Source organism: Rhodamnia argentea, chromosome 5 (assembly GCF_020921035.1).
Source record: "Rhodamnia argentea isolate NSW1041297 chromosome 5, ASM2092103v1, whole genome shotgun sequence".
NCBI lineage: Eukaryota > Viridiplantae > Streptophyta > Magnoliopsida > Myrtales > Myrtaceae > Rhodamnia > Rhodamnia argentea.
In genome coordinates this window covers 22,474,837-22,498,028 of record NC_063154.1, presented here as the reverse complement: position 1 = coordinate 22,498,028, position 23,192 = coordinate 22,474,837, and the positions used below count along the sequence as shown (strand labels likewise).

At 38.6% G+C, this 23,192-nt stretch overlaps 3 protein-coding genes across 6 annotated transcripts; 1 reads left to right on the top strand and 2 right to left on the bottom strand.

The window, feature by feature from the left end:
* Positions 1-338: 338 nt before the first annotated feature.
* On the bottom strand, positions 339-11,879 carry LOC115730298 (heat shock 70 kDa protein 6, chloroplastic-like). 3 transcript variants are annotated; one of them, XR_007198336.1, is made up of 11 exons: positions 11,653-11,879; positions 10,963-11,616; positions 10,001-10,253; positions 9,787-9,866; positions 9,535-9,677; positions 9,321-9,419; positions 8,849-9,038; positions 8,349-8,747; positions 7,947-8,236; positions 7,650-7,916; positions 339-351 (listed from the first exon to the last, which is right to left on the bottom strand). XR_007198336.1 is itself a non-coding variant. In XM_048278641.1 (9 exons), exons 2-9 carry the CDS (start codon positions 11,518-11,520, stop codon positions 7,838-7,840), a joined length of 2,121 nt encoding a protein of 706 aa, XP_048134598.1. In that variant the 5' UTR covers positions 11,521-11,616; positions 11,653-11,877; the 3' UTR covers positions 7,649-7,837. The 3 variants fall into 3 exon arrangements, 1 of the variants encoding a protein (XP_048134598.1); XR_007198335.1 differs by having other exon boundaries at positions 7,650-8,236; positions 11,653-11,877; XM_048278641.1 differs by lacking the exon at positions 339-351 and having other exon boundaries at positions 7,649-8,236; positions 11,653-11,877.
* LOC115730297 lies at positions 1,848-3,251 on the top strand. Its single transcript, XM_030660930.2, has 2 exons — positions 1,848-2,185; positions 2,279-3,251. The coding sequence occupies exon 2, from the start codon at positions 2,284-2,286 to the stop codon at positions 3,172-3,174; it is 891 nt and encodes a 296-aa protein (XP_030516790.2). The 5' UTR covers positions 1,848-2,185; positions 2,279-2,283; the 3' UTR covers positions 3,175-3,251.
* Positions 11,880-12,526: 647 nt separating the features above from the next.
* Positions 12,527-18,046, bottom strand: LOC115732680 (prolycopene isomerase, chloroplastic). 2 transcript variants are annotated; one of them, XM_048278643.1, is made up of 10 exons: positions 18,004-18,046; positions 17,722-17,951; positions 17,113-17,336; positions 16,847-16,957; positions 15,840-15,893; positions 15,241-15,528; positions 14,325-14,516; positions 14,062-14,220; positions 13,177-13,413; positions 12,527-13,063 (listed from the first exon to the last, which is right to left on the bottom strand). In XM_048278643.1, the coding sequence occupies exons 2-10, from the start codon at positions 17,873-17,875 to the stop codon at positions 12,749-12,751; spliced, it is 1,734 nt and encodes a 577-aa protein (XP_048134600.1). In that variant the 5' UTR covers positions 17,876-17,951; positions 18,004-18,046; the 3' UTR covers positions 12,527-12,748. The 2 variants fall into 2 exon arrangements, with proteins under 2 accessions (XP_048134600.1, XP_048134599.1); XM_048278642.1 differs by having other exon boundaries at positions 17,722-18,014.
* Between the last annotated feature and the right edge of the window lie 5,146 nt (positions 18,047-23,192).

Below are 23,192 nucleotides of genomic sequence, written 5' to 3'. Positions count from 1 at the left end.
GTCCATTTGCATACCAAGAAGGCCTTGATCTTTCAGATCGGCAGAGAGTCACGTCATCCATTCGGTCGACCAATCACGAAGCATGGAATGTTGAATTAAAGACAATGAAATATCTACCACTTTATGCAAGCAAGCCATCCACCTTAACATCACAGAATTGCGAATCATCTTAATAATGCACTTGTACTTCCATGTAGGTCTGCCAGGAATGGATTTGGATCGGGTTGAAAATGATCCGACCTAGATTATTTCATATTGGCCCATTTTTTATGCAATATGAATTTAGTTACCAATACTTGATCCAATTGGTGTCCAACCCAAATTGGCTCTACTCTTTGCTTATATTTCTGCCTCTAAAGAATTGGCGACTCCGTCTTGTTACTAAGCCATCGCCTCTCCCCTCGCTTTCTCTTTACAAAAGTGAAATCGGTTTTCCCCGTATTTACTTGAAATTATTTTTACCACATAATCGTAACGCGTTTCTAGAGTTGTTTTTATTTTCAAATGAAAAACGATTTTTTATACCAAACAACCGCAGAATTATTTTAATATATACTCATTATGGGAAAACTCAAGATTGCCTCCAAATTCCACGTACTATCTTTGAAATACTTGTCGTTTGATTTCGATTATGAGCAGGGAGGCTCTGCATTCATTGAGGAGAGCCGTGAAGGACCTGAATTCGTTCTTGGCATTCCCTACTTGTTATTTGGGTTTTGCTTTGTTAGGACTCATTCCGACTTATATTTTAAAATTTTTTGCCACCTTTACTTTCATGTGATTTACTAACATAAGTTTGAATCTTAAAAGTATTCTTGGATTTTCTTTGTTATATACAAAGATACAAAAACAAATTTTCTAGCTCTGCAACTGCTAGAAGATTGGTGTTTAATAAAGCCGTCAAATGGATGGGTCGGATTGAAAATGATGCTATCCATATTGATCCATTTTCATGCAATACAAATATAGCGACTCATACCTAACCCGACACACTTCAATATTAAATTCAGTTTAAAAAATTTTGTTTCTTACAGAATTTCGCAAATATATATATTTATAGCTAAAACATTGTGGGCAATTTTAGTTATTTTTTAGAATGATTCCGATTGTTTTATTTTCTTTCTTTGTTCTTGTTTCCTTTCTTTTTTTTTTTTTCTACGTCTAGCAATCGGTGGGCAGCGATGACCGGTGGCCGACAATGGCCAACCGGCAACCGCCAATCGGCCGATGACAAGCGACCACCTACGACCGGCGATGGCCGGCCACCCTCGCCCGATTTAGTAAAAAATAAAAAAATTATGAAAAATAAAAAAAATCAAAAGAATTAAAAAAAAATGACTTATTTATGACTCATTTGAACTTATTCAATAACTAATCTATTTATGACCCATTAACTTATTGACTAATTCATTTATGATCCATTTAACGTTTTACTTAAAACATAAGGCAACTCATTTATGACTCACACCATTAAATATGGGTTCTAAACCTATCTTAGCACATCTGGTGTGTGTCGCATAACAATGGAAACTTATTAGGCATTTACACAAGTGGATCATCTTGTGGATATATCTAATTATCTAAATTACCTTATTTAATTTTACCAAGCTATATAATTCCATCTTTTTTTTTTCAAGCTTTAGCCCCCTTAAAAAAAAAACGATTATTCTGGGCCGTTGTTTGTTTAGATATTATGTTGAGGATAGGGTGGATATTCGAAGGGTCGAGAAGAATCGGTTTTGTGGTAACTGATGAGTAAATCCCCAAAAACGGATATTTAGCGAAGAATTCGCGGATTAGGAAACGAATTAACGATCAAAAAATCTGTGGTCATCCGATAATCACCCTCCCCATTTTCAGCATTTCTCCCGTAAAAATTAATTAACATAGAAAAGAAACAAAGATTAGAAACTGATTTTGCTGGAACTTGGTTGATTACCCATCGCCTTGTTTTCTGTTCTTGTCTCGTCAAATTTGAATAGACTTCAAAAAATCAGGAACATTGAAGGGTATGGGAGATGAAGGTGGGAGGCGGAGGGTGGCGATGTGTCGTCGCCGACCAACAAGGTCAAGTTTTTGTGCAGCCACGGCGGGAAGATTCTGCCGAGACCCGCCGACGGACATCTCAAGTACGTGGGCGGCGAGACCCGCGTTATCTCCATCTCTCGCGACGCTACCTTCTCCGGTGCCTTTTTCGCTTTTCTCTGTGACGATTTAACGTTGGATTTGTTCACGTCATATGGAACTCTGAGCATGTTTTGCTGTTTTGTCGTAGCAGATTTAATGAAGAAGCTGACGACTACCCAGATCGATGCGGACATGGTCCTCAAGTATCAGGTAGCATCCGAGGATCTCGACGCGCTCGTGTCGGTGAGATCGGACGAAGATCTCAAGCACATGCTCGATGAGTACGACCGTCACGAGAGCAGCGGAAACCCGAGGCTCCGCGCCTTCCTCTTCCCCGCCAATCCGACTGTGATCGAAAGCCAGACGGCTTTCGTGGAGCCGCAAGCGCAGGAGCAGCGCTACATCGACGCCATCAATGGCATCTTCCGGACGGTGCCCAATGTGAAGATCACCCCACTTCACGGGAACCGCACCACGTTCAGCATATCCTCCGCCTGCTCCTCGCCGAAATCACCGTCCCCAGACAGCTGCCGCTCGATCGACGGCGGCACGGCCCACGAGACTATCACGTTTAACGGACAACACCACGGGAGGCGGCTCCCGATGAGCAGGGTGCACAGCTCACCTAGCCTGTGCAGCCTCGGGAACAATGCCCCGCCGAACAACAGCCTCGGCAACCGCCAATGCGTTCACCAGCACCACCATTATCACTACCCGAACTACCACAAGCAACCCCATCCCGGCTGCTACCACACTACGAGACCGCCTCAAGACCCCCACAAAGGGATCGGGAGTGAGCGGCTCCAGCCGGCTTTGTCGATGGGGAGGGCCGAGATTGGTAGGAGCTATCTGAGGCAGGGATTGAACCCGCATCACGGGTCACATAGGCATCACGGGGCCAGCGGCGGAGGTCACAACAACTGCGGCTACTACGACGAGTGTGCGGGTTACGCAAGCGCAAGGTTCGAGCGGGCAGATAGTCTTCCACCTAGTCCGAGGAGGGCCTACTGGGACGGATCCTACTATAAAGGGGACCTGCCGAATTGACGACGCGATCGGGACTACCGCATTTGCATTTGGCATGACTGAAAATACTGTACAGAAAACTATGAATCATCACTCTTCTGCATTTGTACATGAATTCAAGATCCAGCCTTTCAAACTATGTGCACTTTTAGTTTCTGCTGAGACCTTTTCATGGTTTTCTCGCCAACGGGACCTAGTAGTTGATGAAAGGCTTGGCTTGGTTTTAATGGCCCAGCTAAATCATCTCACAGATGTGTGGCCTCATTTTGACCAGAGAAATCTCTGTGTCTATACTTTTTTTTTTTTTTGGGGGGGTTTGGTATATAAAAGCAAAGAGAATGCAAATTAAACTCTAAAATCTACTATCCCTATCTTTGAATGGAATGTTGGGGTTACTCCTGAACATTGTCTTCAGGAATTGAAAGCTGAGTAGAGACAGCTCCTACAAGGCAATAAGGTAGAAGCAAGGTTCTTTATTTGCATTCTCTTGCAGTCTGCTTTTATATACCAAAAAGCAAGAAAAGTTCATTACTCAAAATGAATATGAAAGCCACAATGCACTTCCCTCACAAAAAGTAGGAAAAGTTCTACTTTCAATCCCCTTACTTTCATCACTTTTCTTGTTCGGTCCTTTGTTTTCAATACATCTAAATCAAATTTAAAGGTTAGTAACCCAGCCGATTTATCTTGGGAATTGGCCCAAACCAGTCTTTCGCTCCAGGCAAGTTCGCAGGGACGGATTTGGTCCCTGATTCATTCAACAAGTTGAGGCACGCCTAGGGTGTATTTGGTAACGATTCTGATACAAAATATTAATTCTAAAAATTAGAATTGATTTTTTTTATTCTAGTCCCCGAATGAGTTTTAGAGAATCAAAATGCATTTGGTAATTGCACAAAATTTTTATTTCCGGAACACTAATGTGTTTGGAAATTGCATAATATTCCTATTCTTGGGGACAATTTCTCTTCTCAATTTTTTTTTTCTTTTAAGTCAAATAAGTACGTTTATTGTCATTATAAAGTCAACCTATATCACTAATAAAATGAGTACATATGATGCATAGCTCATAATTAGGCTATTTATTTCGTAGAGCATGAAGACATATGCAAGATCCTTAAGAAAGAATATAAGCTCAATAGGCAATTTGCACTTAAATTTTGGTGCTACTTCTCGAAAAAATTACAATAAAGCCATAAGTCTATTGCAATTATGTCAATTCATTCCTAATATTTTTTTTTTACTAATTGAGTCATAAACCTTCTACAATTGTGCAAATTTAATCCATTAAGTTGGCCGACGGTCATGTGATAAAATTTAATAATATTTTATTAATTTAAATTAAATTTTAAATTTTTTTAAGGGCTTACGACCTCTTCTAAGGATTGAATCGGCACAAGACAAAAAATAATTAAAAATAAAAAATATAGAAAAATATTATTAAAGGATAAAAATAATTTAAAATAAAAAATTTTGAAATGTTATTGAAAATTTGTCACATCGGCGCTAGCTGGCCAAATGAAGTAAATTGGCACAAGATAGAAAAAATAATTTAAAAATAAAAATTAACTAAAATAAAAAAAAATTATTATTTAAAATTAAAAATATTAAAATTTTGGGACGTTAATGTCGGTGGCACCATGTCAGCATCAGCCGGCCAAATGGACTGAATTAGCATGATACAAAAAAATTATTTAAAAAGAATAGATTAAGAATAAAGAATATTAAATTATTACTAAAAATTTTCCATGTCAGCTCCAGTGGGCCTCATGCTAGCACCGCCTGCCAAATAGACTAAATTAACAAAATTAAAACAAATTTAAGATTTTTTTTTATAATTCTCTCATTGTTTGTCAAAAGTGATTTTAGAACAAAAAATCCAACTTTTTTTTTATTCTTTATCTTTGCTCCAAAATTATTCTCGAGAGCAGAAGTAGTGAATTTGACAATTAGAATCATTTGCGTTACCAAACGGGTTTCTTATCTTTTTTTGTTTCAATGAGCAAAATCAGAAGATTAGAATTGTTGCCATACATGCCCTTAATATCTAACTAGCGATTAATTTTCGGGATATAGAATAATATTTAAGAGAAAAGACCATGTTACCTTATCATAATTCGGTAAGTGTATGGATAAAAACTGAAGCATATTTTTCCAGGTAGGATATGATCATAACTATTAAGATGAGAAAAAGAGAATCACGACCAAAAAAAAAAAATTAATGAGGAAACAAAAAAAAATCCAAATATATTTTCAAAAAAGGTAAATATATTAAATCGTGATGAGTTAAACACAAGTAGACTAAATCTAATGTTACACTGTAGCTTCAATAAAGTATGACATTAACTCATAAAGTGCAAAAAGTTGCAAGGAACATGATTGGTACTTTAAAACTCAAAAAGATTTAGAAAGATAATTATATAGTATAATAGAAATAAATAGAAGGGGGGAGGGCGACACATGGAAGAGTTGTTTAGCAAAATAGAAATGGGAAAAGAGAAAAGAAGAGGAAAGAAGGGAGGGAGTGACATATGTCCTCCCAAAATCCTCCTTCCACGCATGGGTTAATAAAAGCCCAAATTAGTATACATGTGATAAATTTATTTCAAAATAATTTTTTGACCATAAAAAATCCAAAACTAGTACACCTATGATAAATTCAAAATTATATTGTCAAATTATTGAATTATATGACATGTGACAATCGACTGATGTATCAATTCTAGAATTTTACTCTCTATTTGTCACATGTGTACTAATTTAAGATTTTTCATGATATTAACCCTATTTAACGCAAACTGACAAATGGTAAATTTATCACGAATCTATCAATTTACTATTTTTAGTAGTCAAAAAATTATTCTCAAGTAAATTTATTACAATTATACGAGTTTGAGATTTTTATGATAAAAAATCAATTAAATTTGTCGGAGATATACCAGATTGAGGTTTTTCGTGGTATTAACTCTTCATATATAGTATAGACTATAGAGATATAAGATATTGGGCTAACTATTATCAACCAAGTTACATAATATGTATGTCTTACACAGGTTTTTTTTTCCCCCGATATTCATAAAATCAATTGAATGCTCAAAAGTCACTTGTACATTTTTCATAAACATTATAGCAACGTAAAGAAAGGTACAATATATATCTCGCAAGACATTTAGTTCACTCTTTCCTAAGGAGAACCCACTCTAGCCTGCAGTACTAAACTAGCTCAAGTTTACAAAAACAAGACCTTAATAAATTGCACGTTGCAAAGAAATAAGAGGGATAGATTGTGCGTGCAAAGAAATGAAAAAAGGAAAGCTGATTAGTACATAATTGGTGTTCTTTTCAATCACAACAAACAAGATGAACAATATAAGTAAAGAGTTTGAAGTTGCAAAAAGACCGTTTGTTCGATAGCATCCTGTTGCCGCCATAATGTAGACGCAATGCATTGCAAACTGGTCACATTGTTTATAACCATTCTCTAACCTCTTTCGACAGTCACATTAGCTAGATTTGGCCCGATTTTATTTAGGACTTGGTCAAACATTTTCCTTAAGTCGAAGTAGTTGACTAGAAAAAAAAAAATTAAAAGTTACAAAGACTTGATGAGAAAAATAATGGGAACATAGGAACAAAAAATAGAATTTCTGCTGAAACGTATGTTGGAAATATATAGCTCTCACATAAATTTAACGTGTTAGGATGCACGTATGAGTTGTGTTAGAGAAATCGCACGTCGGAGAACCGATGTGATATTAAGCAGTTGATATTTCCTAAGTGGCTTATAATTAGTTTAAGCATCATGAGTGAAGGTGTGATGGACTAGATATGTTGACAGATTCGAACTTTGGACTTCTCCTTAGTGATCTTTAGAGTTAGCTAAATGGCAAAAGGTTAATTTTCTTCTATGCGGCATAAATTACACATCTTCCACTGTTTTTAGAACGTCGGGTCCATGGAGTAGTGTACATATAGATATACGTAACATGGCGGTTCAGTCATGTTGCGTCTGTTGTCGTTGAGTGTTCTCAACCTTTGTCTGCCCTTTCGTTATGCTTTGTAAAAGCATGGGTTTAATTGATAACTACGTTTGTGTGATCTATACTTTTATTATATGCAACTTTTCGCCCTCAACTGTATTATCTACAATTTACTATGACCTATTATAATCAGTAATAATTCAGAAAACATTTTTAGAAAAATTTGTTATAAATATTATTTGTCAACATCTAGACTTAAGAAAAGCTTATGTCGAATTTGATTCAACCAAGTAACTAAAAATTGCTAATGTTGGATACAATTTGTTATGTTTGGTCTAAAATGAGTCACATTGAGGTGCAACGTTTTCTATAGATTTGTTATGAAATACAAATAGCAAAAATATTATGTGATATACATAAGTCCAAAAAAACTAAAACATAAAAACACCCTTCGCACGAAGCAAATGCACTATAAGCTGGAGCTGCACTATGTTTTCATGAGCACAAAATCTCTACAGATCGTTAGTCAGGGAGTAAACCAAAAGAGAAGCAACTTGTATCTTCTATCTTCCTGTACACATATATACTCAATTCTCCTAGCCGAAGGTTTAAGTAACTGTAGAATTCCGACGGGGCGATGATCATTTTACTCGAGTTCGAAGAACCAGCAAGAAGAAACCACAGTGCACCAAACCTCTGTTCTCTCACTTGCTATCGGTGAAATCTGCATCGATGACATCTCCATCCAGACCCTTTTCGCTTGAGGAGTCCGAAGTCCCGGCTCCGGCGCCTGGTGCTGGGCCTGCACCGGCGGCACCGGGTTGGCTATACAGGGACTGACCGAGCTGCATCACCTCCTGGTTAAGTGCAGCCATCGCGTCCTTTATGGCTTGGGTCGAACCACTTGATATCGTGTCCTTCAGCTCCTTTAATTTGGCCTCAACCTTCTCTTTCACAGGGCCGGGGACCTTATCTCCCAGCTCCTTGAGCTGCTTTTCGGTCTGGTACACCACGGAGTCCGCCTGGTTCTTCGTGTCTATGGCATCCCTCTTCTCTTTGTCCGCCTTCGCAAACTTCTCCGCTTCCTTCACCATCCTATCCACCTGCAACAATCAACCAGAACATGCGGATAATTTATAAAATGAAACTACACACCACCAAATAAGAAGAACACAATTTCATGTCTGATTTATCTATTCATGAAAATGACTATACCTCATCATTAGGCAAAGTGCTGGCACCAGTAATAGTAATGTCTTGCTGCTTTCCCGTTCCTTTATCCACAGCAGTAACAGAAAGGATTCCGTTGGCATCGATATCAAACTTGACCTCGATTTGAGGGACACCTCGAGGTGCTGGCGGGATACCGTCAAGGCGGAAGCTGCCAAGGGATTTATTATCCCTAACAAACTCCCTCTCTCCTTGAAGGACATTAATCTCAACACTAGTTTGACCATCAGCCGCAGTAGAGAAAACTTCTGATTTAGAAGTCGGGAGAGTCGTGTTCCTTGGAATGATCTTGGTCATGACACCACCTAGTGTCTCCAAACCAAGAGATAGTGGTGTCACATCTAAAAGAACAATGTCGCTAACATCTCCAGCCAAAACACCAGCCTGACATCAAATAAGTACATGAAGAATTTCAGTTCAAAGTAAGTACGAACTAACATTGATTATTGAATATATGCAAAATTCTTTGAAGATATATAACAAACCTGAACAGCAGCTCCAAGTGCAACAACCTCGTCGGGGTTGACAGTGACATTGGGTTCCTTCCCAGTCGTCTTCCGAACAAGCTCCTGAACGGCTGGAATACGTGTCGAACCTCCAACAAGGATAACCTCATCCAGATCCTTGAAGGTGAGCTTAGCATCTCTTAAAGCAGTTTCAACTGGTGTTTTAAGCCTGCACAAGAAACATAAGTACTATAAAAAAACTAACGACATAACAAGCATTTATTGCAATCAAAATTACCTAACTACATATGAAAAAATATAGAAGCCATGAACCATCAAGGTACAAGAGAACAAATCCACATGCAGTTCTTCCTCTCAGATACCTTTTATTTTAATAGGTAAAAGAAAAGAATACTATTGGGCACCGCTGGAGTAACCCATATACAGAAACAACATCAATTAAAGCTTTACAACAAGACACAGTTTTCCACTTACAAGACAAATCATCTACCTGTCAAGTAAGTCCGAACACAACTCCTCAAATTTGACCCTTGTCAGTGTCTTTTCAATGTGCTTCGGTCCATCTGCAGTTGCAGTAATAAACGGCAAGCTGGACAAACAGAGATTATCATCAGTGACAAGAATGAGAGAGAGTGTGGGGGGATTTGAGTGTGTGCTGGGGGGGTTGGGGGTTGCATCTGCATTGCTCTCGGTCATGGTAATACCTCATGTTCGTCTGGGTTAAAGATGACAATTCGATTTTAGCTTTCTCAGCAGCCTCAGTCAACCTTTGAAGCGCTTGCTTGTCCTTCAAAAGATCTATACCTTCATCTCTCTTGAAGTCTGAGGCTATCCAATCCACAATTCTCTGCATGATTAATGTATGTAGATATTCAGGACTAATATGATTTACGAAAAGGAAGTTGTCTAAGGAGATCAGTGATAGTCAACAAAATAGCAAGAAAGCTCATTCATACCTTGTCAAAGTCATCGCCACCCAAATGTGTGTCTCCAGATGTTGAAAGCACTTCGAAGACTCCATCTCCAACCTCAAGAACTACATGGCAAGTAGAATCATAAAGTTCATATGAAATCACAGACGCAAATGACGGCAAACAACAATCAAAGCAGTTTCACCCACTTGTTGGAATGAATAAAGACATTCCTGATGTTTTATTCCTACTAGTCTACCTGAGACATCAAAAGTTCCACCGCCAAGGTCGAACACCAGAATGGTCTCATTGTTTTTCTTTTCAAACCCATATGCCAGTGATGCAGCAGTGGGTTCATTAATAATGCGGAGCACTTCTAAGCCAGCGATACGTCCAGCATCCTTTGTTGCAGTCCTTTGCGAGTCGTTGAAGTAAGCAGGAACAGTGACCACTGCTTTAGTTACTTTGTCATTCAGGAACTTGGAAGCATCATCCACAAGCTTTCTCAGTACCTACATGCAACGTGTTATGAAGTTACAATTCAGTGTCTAGACCGTATACTCAAGCCCACTATCGGTCAGCACATCAAGCAAAAAAAAAACCAGTTTCAGAATCACAACAATCAAACCACGTCAACGCAAAAAACATAGATCGTGACTTACAAGTTTGAGTGTATAACAGCGCCAATGACCTTCGCCATACATTATATTTAGCAGTTAAGACCACACAAGACCATCGACAAAACAAAGAATATTGTGGCATCCAGGAACTCATTAGTCTACCCTGTACTCTTAAGCGGACAACTCTCCCTTTTAAAGATCTTAACAAGCTAACCGCTGTGCAATTTGTCCAATCCACAAAAAAAGTGACTCACACCAGCTAAGCACAACTCCAACTGGCCTAATTTAAAATGTCCTAAACTCTACTTTAACTGAGAATGTATTACACGAATCAGCAGTCAAGAATCGAGAAGAACATACAAGCCTTGAGTTTGGCCTCACAGTAAATGCAACTGTCCTGTTTCCGCGTTCAACAATCCTCTAATTGATAATTGAATTACCATACACTGCAGCAACAAAACCACAAGCCCTAAATCTTTCTTCACACAATTCTTATTTGATGGCTGGACACTAATTATTAACAGCCATATCAACAATACATCCTCCAATTTGCAGCTATTTAAAAGAAAAGAACTAATAAAAAGACTAGAATAGACTATACCTGAGCAGAAATCTCCTCAGCAGCGAACTGCTTACCAATAGCAGGGCACTCGAACTTGACATTCCCATTCTCATCCCTTACCACCTTATACGAAACCTGCTTGGCCTCCTCATCCACCTCGGACATCTTCCTCCCGATGAACCTCTTCACCGAGAAGAAGGTGTTTTCCGGGTTCACCACAGCCTGCCGCTTCGCTATCTGCCCGACAAGCCGGTCACCGCTCTTCGTGTACGCGACAACGGAAGGCGTGGTCCTCTGCCCCTCGGCGTTGGTCACAATGGTGGGCTTCCCTCCCTCCATCGCCGCCACCGCCGAGTTCGTCGTCCCCAAATCGATGCCCACCACTTTCTCACTCACCACTCTCACCGGTCCCACACTGCTCCTCCTCCTTGTATTCGGACCTTTGGCCCTGAGCTTCAAGAACGAGAGCCTTCTTGAATCGAGAGCCTCTCCAAAAAACAACGAACTTGATCGGCGATTCGGTCTCTTGGGGGTTCTTGAAGACGACCCAGTTCGAGTTAGACCCAGACTGTGGATTTGAGCCGCGCAGGACGCCATTTCTACGGTTGACTACGCAAACCGACGGAGCAAAACCTCGATAGAGCACTCAAAACGACGTTCTTCTCTGTTCTTTCTCTGCTCTCCTTCGAATTTGCAGTGAACGAAGGGCACTAATTCAATAACAGTTCTTTCAGCCGGGTGTTGAATTTGCAGTTTCGAGTTTGGCGTGGGCAGCTAGGAGGACGAAGAGTGTAATATAGACAGAAGTGTGGAAACGAGGGAGAATTCGAGAACGATCTGGGTCTCCCCGGGCATGACGAGGACTGTTGGAAAGGTCGAGGCGCTTCTGAAACTTGGCTGCTTCCTATTCTCTCTCTCTCCAAATTTTCTTGAATTAATCGGTGCTTTAGAATTTCATTGCCTATGTTTTTCAGAATTATGAGAAACAATTTTTAGATTACTTTCACGTTTCAAACGTTAGGACGTAAGATTTTAAACTGAATTGTCAACACAATAAGATCGAGATATTTCGTCACATGAAGAATGCCTATTTAGTGACATTTGATGAGAAAGATTTAATTGGACTAAAGATTAGAAACATGATTAGATAACCAATGAGGTTTACCATCAAATGGGATCACACGAAATTAGATGCACCGAGTGATCGATCAATGTTCGATCCTTGACGCAAGCATATAACTGTGACCATTGGACGATGTCCACATGTCCGGTCAATCAACATTTGATCCCTTGCGCAAAAAAAAAATAATATTGTTTTAAGAATTAATTGATTGAAGTTTTTTGGTACTCAAAAAGTAACCCCAAGTAACCCCACGACATATGGTTCACATTAATCGAATCGAAAGTTCAATGCTTCAAATTTAGAAAAATAAAGTACAAAACTTTAGAAAATAAATCAGACTAAATAAACGAACAATACAGGTCTTCTATCATGTGACTAGGGACACGACCGAGGTCGTTGTCTTCATTACATTAGTAATTACCCGACAGAAGAGAAGTACGTTTATTATACAATAAACACAATCAGCGTATGCCAAAACCGATCTAATAGTCATGTTATAGAATTACAAAGTCCACAAGCTGTGTCTTGGTAGTTGCAGTTCACAATACACATTCCCTTCCTTCTCTCTCTCTCTGTAAATACAAGTTCAATCAAAAGAATTTACAGAGCGTATTAAGAGACCTCGACGAAAGACTAGTTATGATCTAAACCCGACATCTACCGGGAATTATGAGGAAAATTGAAGGAAATTTACAGGAGCAATTAGATCCCAATAGCGTCAAGAAGCTCCGAGTGTTGACTCACGGAAACTAATGTATTGGCCACAATAGCACCACTTGCAGCAACCGCAGGGACCCCGATGCCCGGAAAAGTAGAATCTCCACAACAGAAAAGATGAGGGATAGGAGTTGAATGCCCGGGGAAAGAGCCCTTACCTGCTTGAATGGCTGGGCCGTAGGTTCCTCGGTTTCTTCGAAGAAATCTTTGATGCGTCAATGGAGTTCCAATCAACTTCACCTCGCATTTGTCCCTGCTGAATCCTGGTCCGAGTACACGCTCAACAGCTCTCCACATAACCTGGTGGATCAATGAACAAATTATTGTTTTTCCACTTTAGACTTAAACAAGTTATTTTCTGCTTTAGACATGAAAGTTACTCAACCAGGAAGAGTAGATCCAAGAAGTAATACCTCTGATCTTTCAACTTTCATCTTCTTGTACTCAGCGCTGCGGCGGTCAAGTCCTTCCCAGAGCTCATATGGTTCCGTACCAGGAGTATAAGCATGTAGCACATGTTTCCCCGGCGGTGCCAGATCCGGACTTAGTACGCTTGGTACAGATAACAGAACGACATTCTGATCAGCGTCGACTCCTCTTTCCCAGTTATTCACAACTATATGATGAATTCCCAAATCCTCACATACACCCTGAGAAAGGAACAGATTTTCTAACGAGCTTCAGGGACGAATTAAATGTTGAAACAACAAGAAGTTGTGGTTGCAAAATGTGACTGGCCTTTAAAAAAGGGACGCAAAACATTAAGCAGGACAAGAAACTCATAATTAGACGATCCTAAGGTAGCAAGGAACATACAGTTCTGCAACACCCACCACCCCCCCCCCAACAAACCCAACCCCAACCACCCCCGGCCCCTCCCCCAACCTCCTTCTCTCTCTCTTTCTCTGTCTGTGCGCGCGCGCATTCCCCTGCGCTTTAGCATGAAGAAGCCCAGAAAATCTGATGACCACAAAAACTCGTAGAATAAAGCCCTTGAGAGATTTGGATTGGAAACTTACGCATTGTCAAGAAATTGCATATGGCCTTCATTAGCAGGAATATCTAAAAATAAGAGGATGCAGAATTAAAGTACTTGGTAACATGTTGCAATGTGGTTACCTACGAAGTATGAAGTGTAGGGAGGCCACATCACATATGCCAGAACCTCTTTCCCTCTATTTTTCAATGCTTAAGAAAGTATAAAGAGAAAAAAGACATCCTGCATCCTGCAAAATTAGAGAGCAGTAGGAGCAAGTGGGACTGAGAAAACTGGCCCCTAAGATATTTGCAATGCTCACCTCAGCATCAAAACCGAGATGAAGATGCATGAAAGATTCACACTGTGGAGTCCTCTTAACCCTGTCTGAATATGACTTCGGGATAACGTCCTCAGGTAATAAACCTAAAGTGTCCCACATAGATGCATTGCTGACAACAGCTTTCTTAGCACGCACGAACTGCAATATCCACAGATGCAGTTCTTCAATGTGTGTCGATCTTACGGTAAAATCTACTTAAAACAATTTTGAAGTCTTGAATATTCCCTGAAAAGTCCACTCACTTGACCACTTCTTAATTGGACTCCAATGGCTTGGCCATTTTCAACAACAATCTTTTCCACGTGACTCCTGAGAGAAATTCGTCCACCAAATTTTTGCATTCCCCTGATGAGGGCATCAACAATAGCTCCACTTCCATGAAGAGGGTACTCAAGACTGCAACCAGGTTTGTACCACTCAGCAAACATGTACACCTGAATATTGCCGATATAAGGGGTCACCTCCTCAGAAAGGTGGATGTAAGGTAAAAGATAATTTAGCTACATACTTCAGCCATCCAAACAATTTTTTGATAAACAACTAGCCAGCTTGCAACTTCAAATAGAAGAGCTTAAATGGCAAGAACTCGGAAATTGTTAAGGAAAGTAGCAATAACTAATAGAGAGGAGGAAATTTCTCTAGATAATATCACGATTCAACTTAACCATTTGATCGCCCCATTGTTTCTAAAGAAGTAACTATGGTGGTAGACTGGTAGTTTCTGCAAGTAATGAACGATATCTAAAAGCACCTGGCAACACTGCATAATACAGCACAATTTAAGACCTTCAAATGACAAACAATTTGGACCAAAAAAAATGATTAATGAAGCTCCTAAATTTATAAATAACAGCCACTTGACTGCTAAAAATATATCAAGTGACAGAAGATTAAAATTACTGAGCAACAAGGTGCATTGTTTTAGGTTTTAAAGTTCGCAAATCGATCAACCAAGATCTATACAACGACCAGCAAATACTCTCTTGAGAGAACTATGCCCAATCATTTCATAACCTGTTACAATAGCAATAGCCTATTCACACAGAATTAGTTGCACAAGTAGAACCAAATAACTTCTTGAAAGAGAATATGGACATTCCAAGGATTATGATGACCAAATGGTAGGAGCAGTTCAATATCTAAAAGCATTATAGTTACCATCTCTGCTGAGAGTATACCATTAGATTTCACCCCCGCAAGAAGAAAGGCAAGAAGGTCCACCCAATTCCTTATAAAAGGATCTTTCAGTTCCAACGAGTCGATGATTTCTGAGAATGGTCTAAGAAGCTTTGTCGCACCAATAGCACCCTGAGGTCCCATTTGGATGAAAGATTTCAACAAAGATGGAGCATATCTAGCGGCAGCGGTGGAAAGGACACCCAAATCACCACGAATAGATAGAGGAGGCAGAGCCATTGCAGTAGCAGACATTGGAAGCACTGCATCCTGCAAATTCATTTTATGTAAGAGAAGATGAAACTGCAGCAGCAAACGAGCAAAAAGAGATGCACATCTTCAAATTCAAGCAATCACATTCTATACAGATAAAACAACTATGTCATAATGTTACTGATCAATTGTAAAAGAGAGGAAAACTCGGAGTGGCCAACTTAGTTTAATTTGTCCGTAGGTGGGTCAACATCAATAGAAAGGGTACTTTTGCTTATAAGCCATTCCAAAATCTTCTCTTGGTGTTGGAATCTACAAAACAATATTGTTTTTTATTTACAGATGAGACAGAATGGAACAGTAAATACCAGGAGCTTTTGCCATTCTTGCACAGCATTCGGACTAGCATACTTCTCGAGGTCCTGGAATAAGATTAGTTTAAAAGCATGAACAGAAACATACTCTCAAATGATAGCAAATATGGGGAAATTGACTGAAGATCTACACAAACAATATCACATTATTTCTCAGAAGAACATATGAAGGGATAATACAGTTTTCTCTCTTTAGAATATTAGTCAATTAGTTATATACGCTTGCCACTTTCAAATGCTCCCTGAGTCTGTATAGTATCCAAATTCATCCTAGGAGGCAAATTACGGACTACGGTCTTCTTCTTAAATCAGACTGGAGATCTGTCAACATTTGTAATGTTTAATCCAGGCAAGACTTCTCTACCTCCAACAAAAAATTTTCAGTCAACAACTACAAGTATCTAGAAGGTTCTTCATAAGGCATCGCGATTATGCACATCCATTTCTTCAATGTACCTAAAGGAAATGGCAATCTTCACATTCTCAGCCATGGTAATCAGCTCAATGAATACTTTCATCATAACAGCTTGTTAGTTGTCTTTTGCCATGACGACCATTTCTGTTGTTTAATTTAATCCTGTTCAGCTCATGTCAGACACACATAGCTTCATCTGGGAAAATCTATGTAAAGACATTTCTTCCTCTTGATATTTGCACTATGATGCCTCGCGTCATAAATCCTTTTGGCAGTAAGTACTCTATATTAATCTACTTATTGTCCATCGAAAGTGATGACCAGCTTTTTGCACAACAGCATCCGTATAACGAGCACCATAAGACTTCAACTAGTTCAAGCTCAGCTGTCTGACTATCAGCTTATCCATTTAATACTAAGAAGAACACGATATATCACCATTTTCTTCAACCTTCAATTAGATAGATTGGGTAGATATCACTTTTAAAACTGATACAACATTCATAAATTAATAGAAGCATTAAAGCTAAACCGATGGAACATGATAATATACATGAATTAAACCAAAGGGATAAGAAGGATCCACCTTGAAAAACTCCGTTGGACCAATACGTGACAAAAAATCACCTTCTGGTATATACACCATCCAGGAGTCATAGTTAGCACACGGAACGTACTCTCCTAATGCATCTAACACCTGAAACACAAGCAATGACATTATCATATCATCCCGAGATGGAAACCATACAGGAGTATACCCATGGAAAAGCGGCTATTTAAACACCAACGATCAACACTTGATTCATGCTAGAAACAAAATCGGGCAACTTAGAGTGATGGAAATCAGATTACCTGTGCAAGGGGATTCGCCTGAGGACCTCTAGCTTGGAAGCCAGAGAACAGAGAAGGACCGGAGTCGAATCTGTAACCCTTAATGTCAAACGCGTGGGCAGCACCTCCCGGTTGGTCATGGCTCTCTAGAACGAGCACGTCTTGGTTATATCTGGCAAGAAGCCCAGCGCAACAGAGACCAGCGATACCACTTCCGATGACGACAACATCGGCCTCAGGCTTCCCTGACACCCAAATTCACAACTTCTCATTATCGAAAGAACCCAAATTCAAGTACAAAATCCCATTCAGACAATACTACACTATCCAAATAGCTATTTCAACAGTGAAAACTAATGCAATCTGGATTAAGACCAAAACCCAACCCATAAGCATCTGAGAAAGGGGAAAAGAAAAGCAATCACCAATTCCCAAAAAAAAAAAAAACTAACCCATAAGTGTTAATGTGTTGTACCTGAATACAACTGATAGCAGCTGCAAAATTACGGTCACACCCAGAAGCAACGACGCTCATCTAGACGTCTTAAATCCCCAATCAACTCAAGTTTGTACTTGCATTTGCGAAGGAGATAAAAGGGACGATTGAAGATAAAGGAGGTGAAGGAGGACCTGGGAGAGACTTCTTCTCCTGCGTGGAAGGAGGGGAATCGTCGGTGGAGATTCGCGCCAAGACAGCTCGCTCCCTCTTGGGGTTACCGGCGCATTTGAGAGGAGAGAGAAGAGGACACCATTGAAGCAAGCCTTGCACGCTCGCCAGCACCATATTGACTTCTGGGGAAGATGAAGAAGAAGTGAGCCAGTGAAGTAGAAGTGGAAGCTGCTCTGCTCGCCTTCGATTTAGAAAGAGGGTGCAGTGCAGTTGCGGTCGTTTGTGGTCGGGCCGTGCCGTTTCGTATGAAGTTTCAAGCCTGCCACGTCGTCTCCTGTTTCCGGGTGTTTGAAGAGCCAGAACGAGAGGAGAGATATTAACAGTACAGCATGATATCTGATTATCATTAATTATATAATTAGTAATGCATTTAAGGCCAACCCTATTTTACCAGAAAAGAAAAGTACGCATTTCCGTGGGTGCAATAAAGTTAGAAAAAGTGTGATTTTATTTTATTAAACTTAAATTTGGAATTTAATAAGATACTTAATATAATAATTATACCGGTCCTTTTTAATTACCATTTCACGTATCGTTTTGAAACCATTTGATAATTATTCATTAAATACCAGTTATGCATATTAATGGGTTTTTTCAATACTAGATTTTGGCTTTGATATAATAATGAGTCTGCTTTATTATACCAACAAGTCTCTATATATATAATACTTACCACATTGCATTAATCATCACTTGATATCAATTGATTATATTTCAGTTAATTATGTTTAGTGTTTGTTTGTAAATACTTTAACTACTGCAAGAAGCCAAACCCATATCATTTAAAAAAATGGATCCACCCGGGAACCGGACCGCCCAGGTGGTTCCACGAAACCGGTCTCCAATCCCTTCAAAATTGCATTCATTAATTAATATCATTGTGAACTTAGTTTCTACATGGGTACTTCTTTACAATGAGAAATCTGTATGAGGGTCTTGCTTAGCAAACATGAAATGATAACGTGATTTTAGGATGAATGCTCTTATTTGGACATTTGGTTCCATCTTTTGCTTATCATTTGACAAAAAGCCAAATAGACTTTGAAGAATCATTTCTTTCAACTTAAATCTATCAACAGAGTATCAAGTGTTGTGCATATTCTTGCTTCAAATATCATATTGAATCAACCAAAATAGAATTTATGCATCAACACTCAGTAATTATGACTAGATGTTCTAAGAGATGCATTTGTGAGTAACTGTCAGGGGAGAGAAATAGATAGAGGCTCATATCGAGAAAAACAACATCCAAGTAGGAAACACTAATCACAACAGAGACACCCGTAAGGGGTAGAGAAAGACCGTAGGATAAATAACAACATCTTGATGTGTGTTCTATTTTGAGGTCCACGAGATGCGAGTAAAACTCTAGGGTAAAGGGCAAAAAAAAAAAAAGAAAGGAAATAGTCACTTTCATTGAAAGTGAGTTGGAATTTTTTTAATATATATGTGATCCAATCCGGGTGGGCGATTCCATCCTGAAACCAAGAACCGGACCGATACTCACTGGTTCCAACAAATTGAAATCGGTAAATCACCGATTCTAGGTCAATCCAGTCCGATTTCGAGCGGTTCTCAATTCTTTTGTATACCCCTAGTAGATAATATAAACTATGTTGCATTAACCATCATTTGGTGTCAATTGATTAAATTTGAGTTAATTAGTTTAATTTTTGCTTGTAAATGCTTTAACTATTGCATGAAACCCAAGCCGTATCGTTTAATAGAAATGTAGCTTCTTAAAACATTTACAATTTCTAATAGATTAAAGATGAAAGGTCATCAAGTCAACCAAAAAAGCCAATGTGTAACACGAAAAAAGACTGATATTTTAAAAATTCAAAGATGACAAGTCCGTTAGTTATGTGAAAATCCTTGCATCATTGGAATGTTACTACTCAATAAATAAGATTTGCCAATTAGCAACTTAGTTGAGGTGTATTGAATGGCCTCGATGAAAATGGAGAACTTTCTAAATATTGTACGGTATGATAACAAGTAACTATACTCGATTTATTTGTTTTGCATTATTCGGAAGACCAAGCATACTACTGAGACAATACTATTTGTCCTCAAGGAACCATATCCCAAAAGATTAAATCTCAATTGGTCATCGAAAACATTCAGACGTAACAAAACGTAGGTATTCAGATGTGCGATGTCACAAAAGGAACGTGGTTATCCGAGGAACAAACATTTTTGAAAATATAAACACTAGGGCTCTAGTTATTTTGCCAAAATAACTTCCACCAAAAATATTTTTATGGATTTTTGGCGTTTGTTTCCCGGAAAATAAGCTAGTCAAGGAAAATATATTTCACCCATGAAAAAACTCTTTCAAAAGTGGGAAAAATATTTTCCTCTTTTCGAGAAGAGGAAAACATTTTCCCACGTATTTTTGTCCTTCATTCTTTCCTATTCCTTTTCTTTTAATTATTTTTTACGTTTTTATTTTTAAATTTATTATTATTAACGATTTTTTATTTTTTCTCTCTCTTTTTTTACTTCCTCCGCTGATCTCGGCCACGACAACGTCGACAACTTGGCCGTACATTGCCGCTGTGGTCGGCTGATGAAGAAATTAAAATAGAAAGAAGAAGAAAAAAAGAAAAGAAAAAAATTAAAAAGTAAAAATAAGATTTAAATAAAAAATTTATTATAAATCCAAAGCTAGCATTGGCTTGTAGGATAACCGCGTCCACATTAGCAATTTTTGACAAAAAAACGACATATAAAATCAAATTAGATTTTCCTTATCAAGCGACAAAAATATTTCTAATTCATTTTCAGTCCTCAACCAAATACTGGAAAATATAGTCATTTTCGTGTAAATTGACTTCCAAAAACGACTCATTTTTCTCGAAACAAACAGAGCCTATATTACAAATTTCATTCATACATATTCACTTTTTATCAACAATTTGTTGCATTTCATGTTTCTGCATTTAAGTAGTATCATCACGCATAAAGCTGAGTTTAAGGCCATCTCGATAATTACTCCAAGCTTGTGGGAGCGTATTAATCATTTTCTAAGTCTTGAGGGCATTTTGGTGATTTTTCACTTGTATTGGTATTTTGGTTATTTTCATGAAATTGCCTCGATGTGGTCCAAGCCGGCATTGGCTCAAGACTAGGGCCGTCAAATGGATGGGTTGGGTCAGGTAAAAAACTGTTTGGTCCACATTGACCTCTTTAACCTGTTTTAACTCATTTTCATGCCATGTAAATCTAATAACCTACACCCGACATATAAAACCAAAACACATTAATATTTAACCCAATTTGGAAAAAATGCGTAGCCACCCATTTAATACATTTTAATCTCTTCACGTGTATATATTATCCGGATAAAAACCACATATCACATGAAAAAAGTAAATTAAACAATAAAAGAAAGTAGTAAACAAAATAAAGAACGTAAAAAACCTATAAATTGAAATACTCATAAAGAACTCCTACCAAGAGAAAGTCTGACCAGCTAACCACCGACATGAAAATAATATTTGCTTATAAGAACTATTCAAACATGCGCCAAATTCGTTGTCTAGGGATCCAAATTAAGAAACACAATTGACGTAAAAGAAGGAAATAAACCACACATGTAAACATGTATGCACAAGGAGTGAATTTTTGATTGCTTACGAGCCTTTGCATACCTTCCATAACCATAGAACTAACAGCTATATCCTCACTATTCCTCACCTTTGTCAAACGAAACTGGATCTGCTATACTCCATAAAAATATAAATTCGCCATGAGAAATCTAATTCCAAAATGAAATTTAAAAAGAGTAGAAATAACATAAGAATGTTAGTAACGAAAATGCAATTTTCTTAGCTCCGACCCAATCCTGGGGTAACATTGAATGCACGAAGAGTGGAAGTTGCAAAATTTCTATCTTAGGATCAATTGCGAAGCTAAACTATACATGTATTCCACGAAATTGTCAATCATATTCACATTCTTGCAGTATGATTTGTTAGAGGAACAACATTTAGGCAAAATCAGACCGTTTCTGTCATTCCCAATTTCAGCTTTTCCAAAGCTGTATTGACCGGAAAAAAGAGAGCTCTTTACAGAATTTGACCCTTCAATAGATGCGTAAACAAGTCGAGCATGAACATAATCCTTTCTTTGTTTATCTTTGCGGTGTTCAAGCAAACTTCGGCACAGATGGCACTTCGCCAAGAACTGCTCAAAGAGGTGCATGAGTGCATGCTTTTATATCTCTAGCACGCATGTAGGAAGATTTATCAAGATCTCCTGGCTGTATTGATAAACTTACACCTGATTGCAAAACCTTTCCTATAATCACCAAAAAAAAAAAAAAAATGTAAAACAAAGACGCAGCCAAATAGAATCTTCACATCTCATACTACCCTCTCCGACCCAAAGTAAATTCAGAATAAGCTTATGGAAACCAAGGAAACCACAAATTCAAGACCGACACTAACATCCTCCAGCTATACCATGAAAACACTACCATGACTGCCAGATTTTCAACCTCTCTCAACTTGATTTACCAACAGTATGCCTAACATGAACATCTATCTCAGCAAATTAAAGTTAACAAATTCATTGGGAACAGTACCAAAAAAAGTCATAAATCTATTGTATTGGTATTAATTTAGCCATGAACCTTTCAATTTGATCAATTTAAAACTAAACATTTTTGTATCGATACCAATTCAGTCCATCCAACCAATTTAGACCGGAAATCATTGATGTGGAGGCTGGTCATCCAACATGGCATCGCCGACACTAACGTAGACATTTCTACTTGTTTTTTATTTTTTATTTTTTCCTATCTATTTTTTTTTCTTTCCCATTTCTTTTTGCCGATGGCCAGCCACAGGTGAGGCCGCCATAGCCTGGGCAAGGGTCGGCCTTGCCGGCGCTCGCCCATAACAAGAAATGAATCCTAATTTTAGAATAGCGGACACCTTTAATCCAGTCCATATAATGTCTTTTTCGGGAGCTAGAGGAAATGCATCTCAAGTACACCAATTAGTAGGTATGAGAAGATTAATGTCGGATCCTCAAGGACAAATGATTGATTTGACCATTCAAAGCAATTTATGTGAAGGACTATCTTTAACAAAATATATCATTTCTTGCTACGGAGCCCGCAAAGGAGTTGTGGATACTTCTTGTACGAACATCGAATGCTGTATATCTTACCCACAGAAACCTCTCGGATGGTTTCACAATCTGTTATGCGTACCCCAATGTGTTAGACTACTTCAACAAGTTGAGGAATATGTGATTCTAAAAGATCTTTTATACTATGCCCAATCCCTAAATGAGTTCTATACACACCATCATTATGTGAATGTACATGTAGTGGAAAATTACGCCAGCCATGGCCTATGGCCGATGGTCGGTGGCTAGTGGTCGGCCGGACTCAAGCAAAAAGAAATGGGAAAGAAAA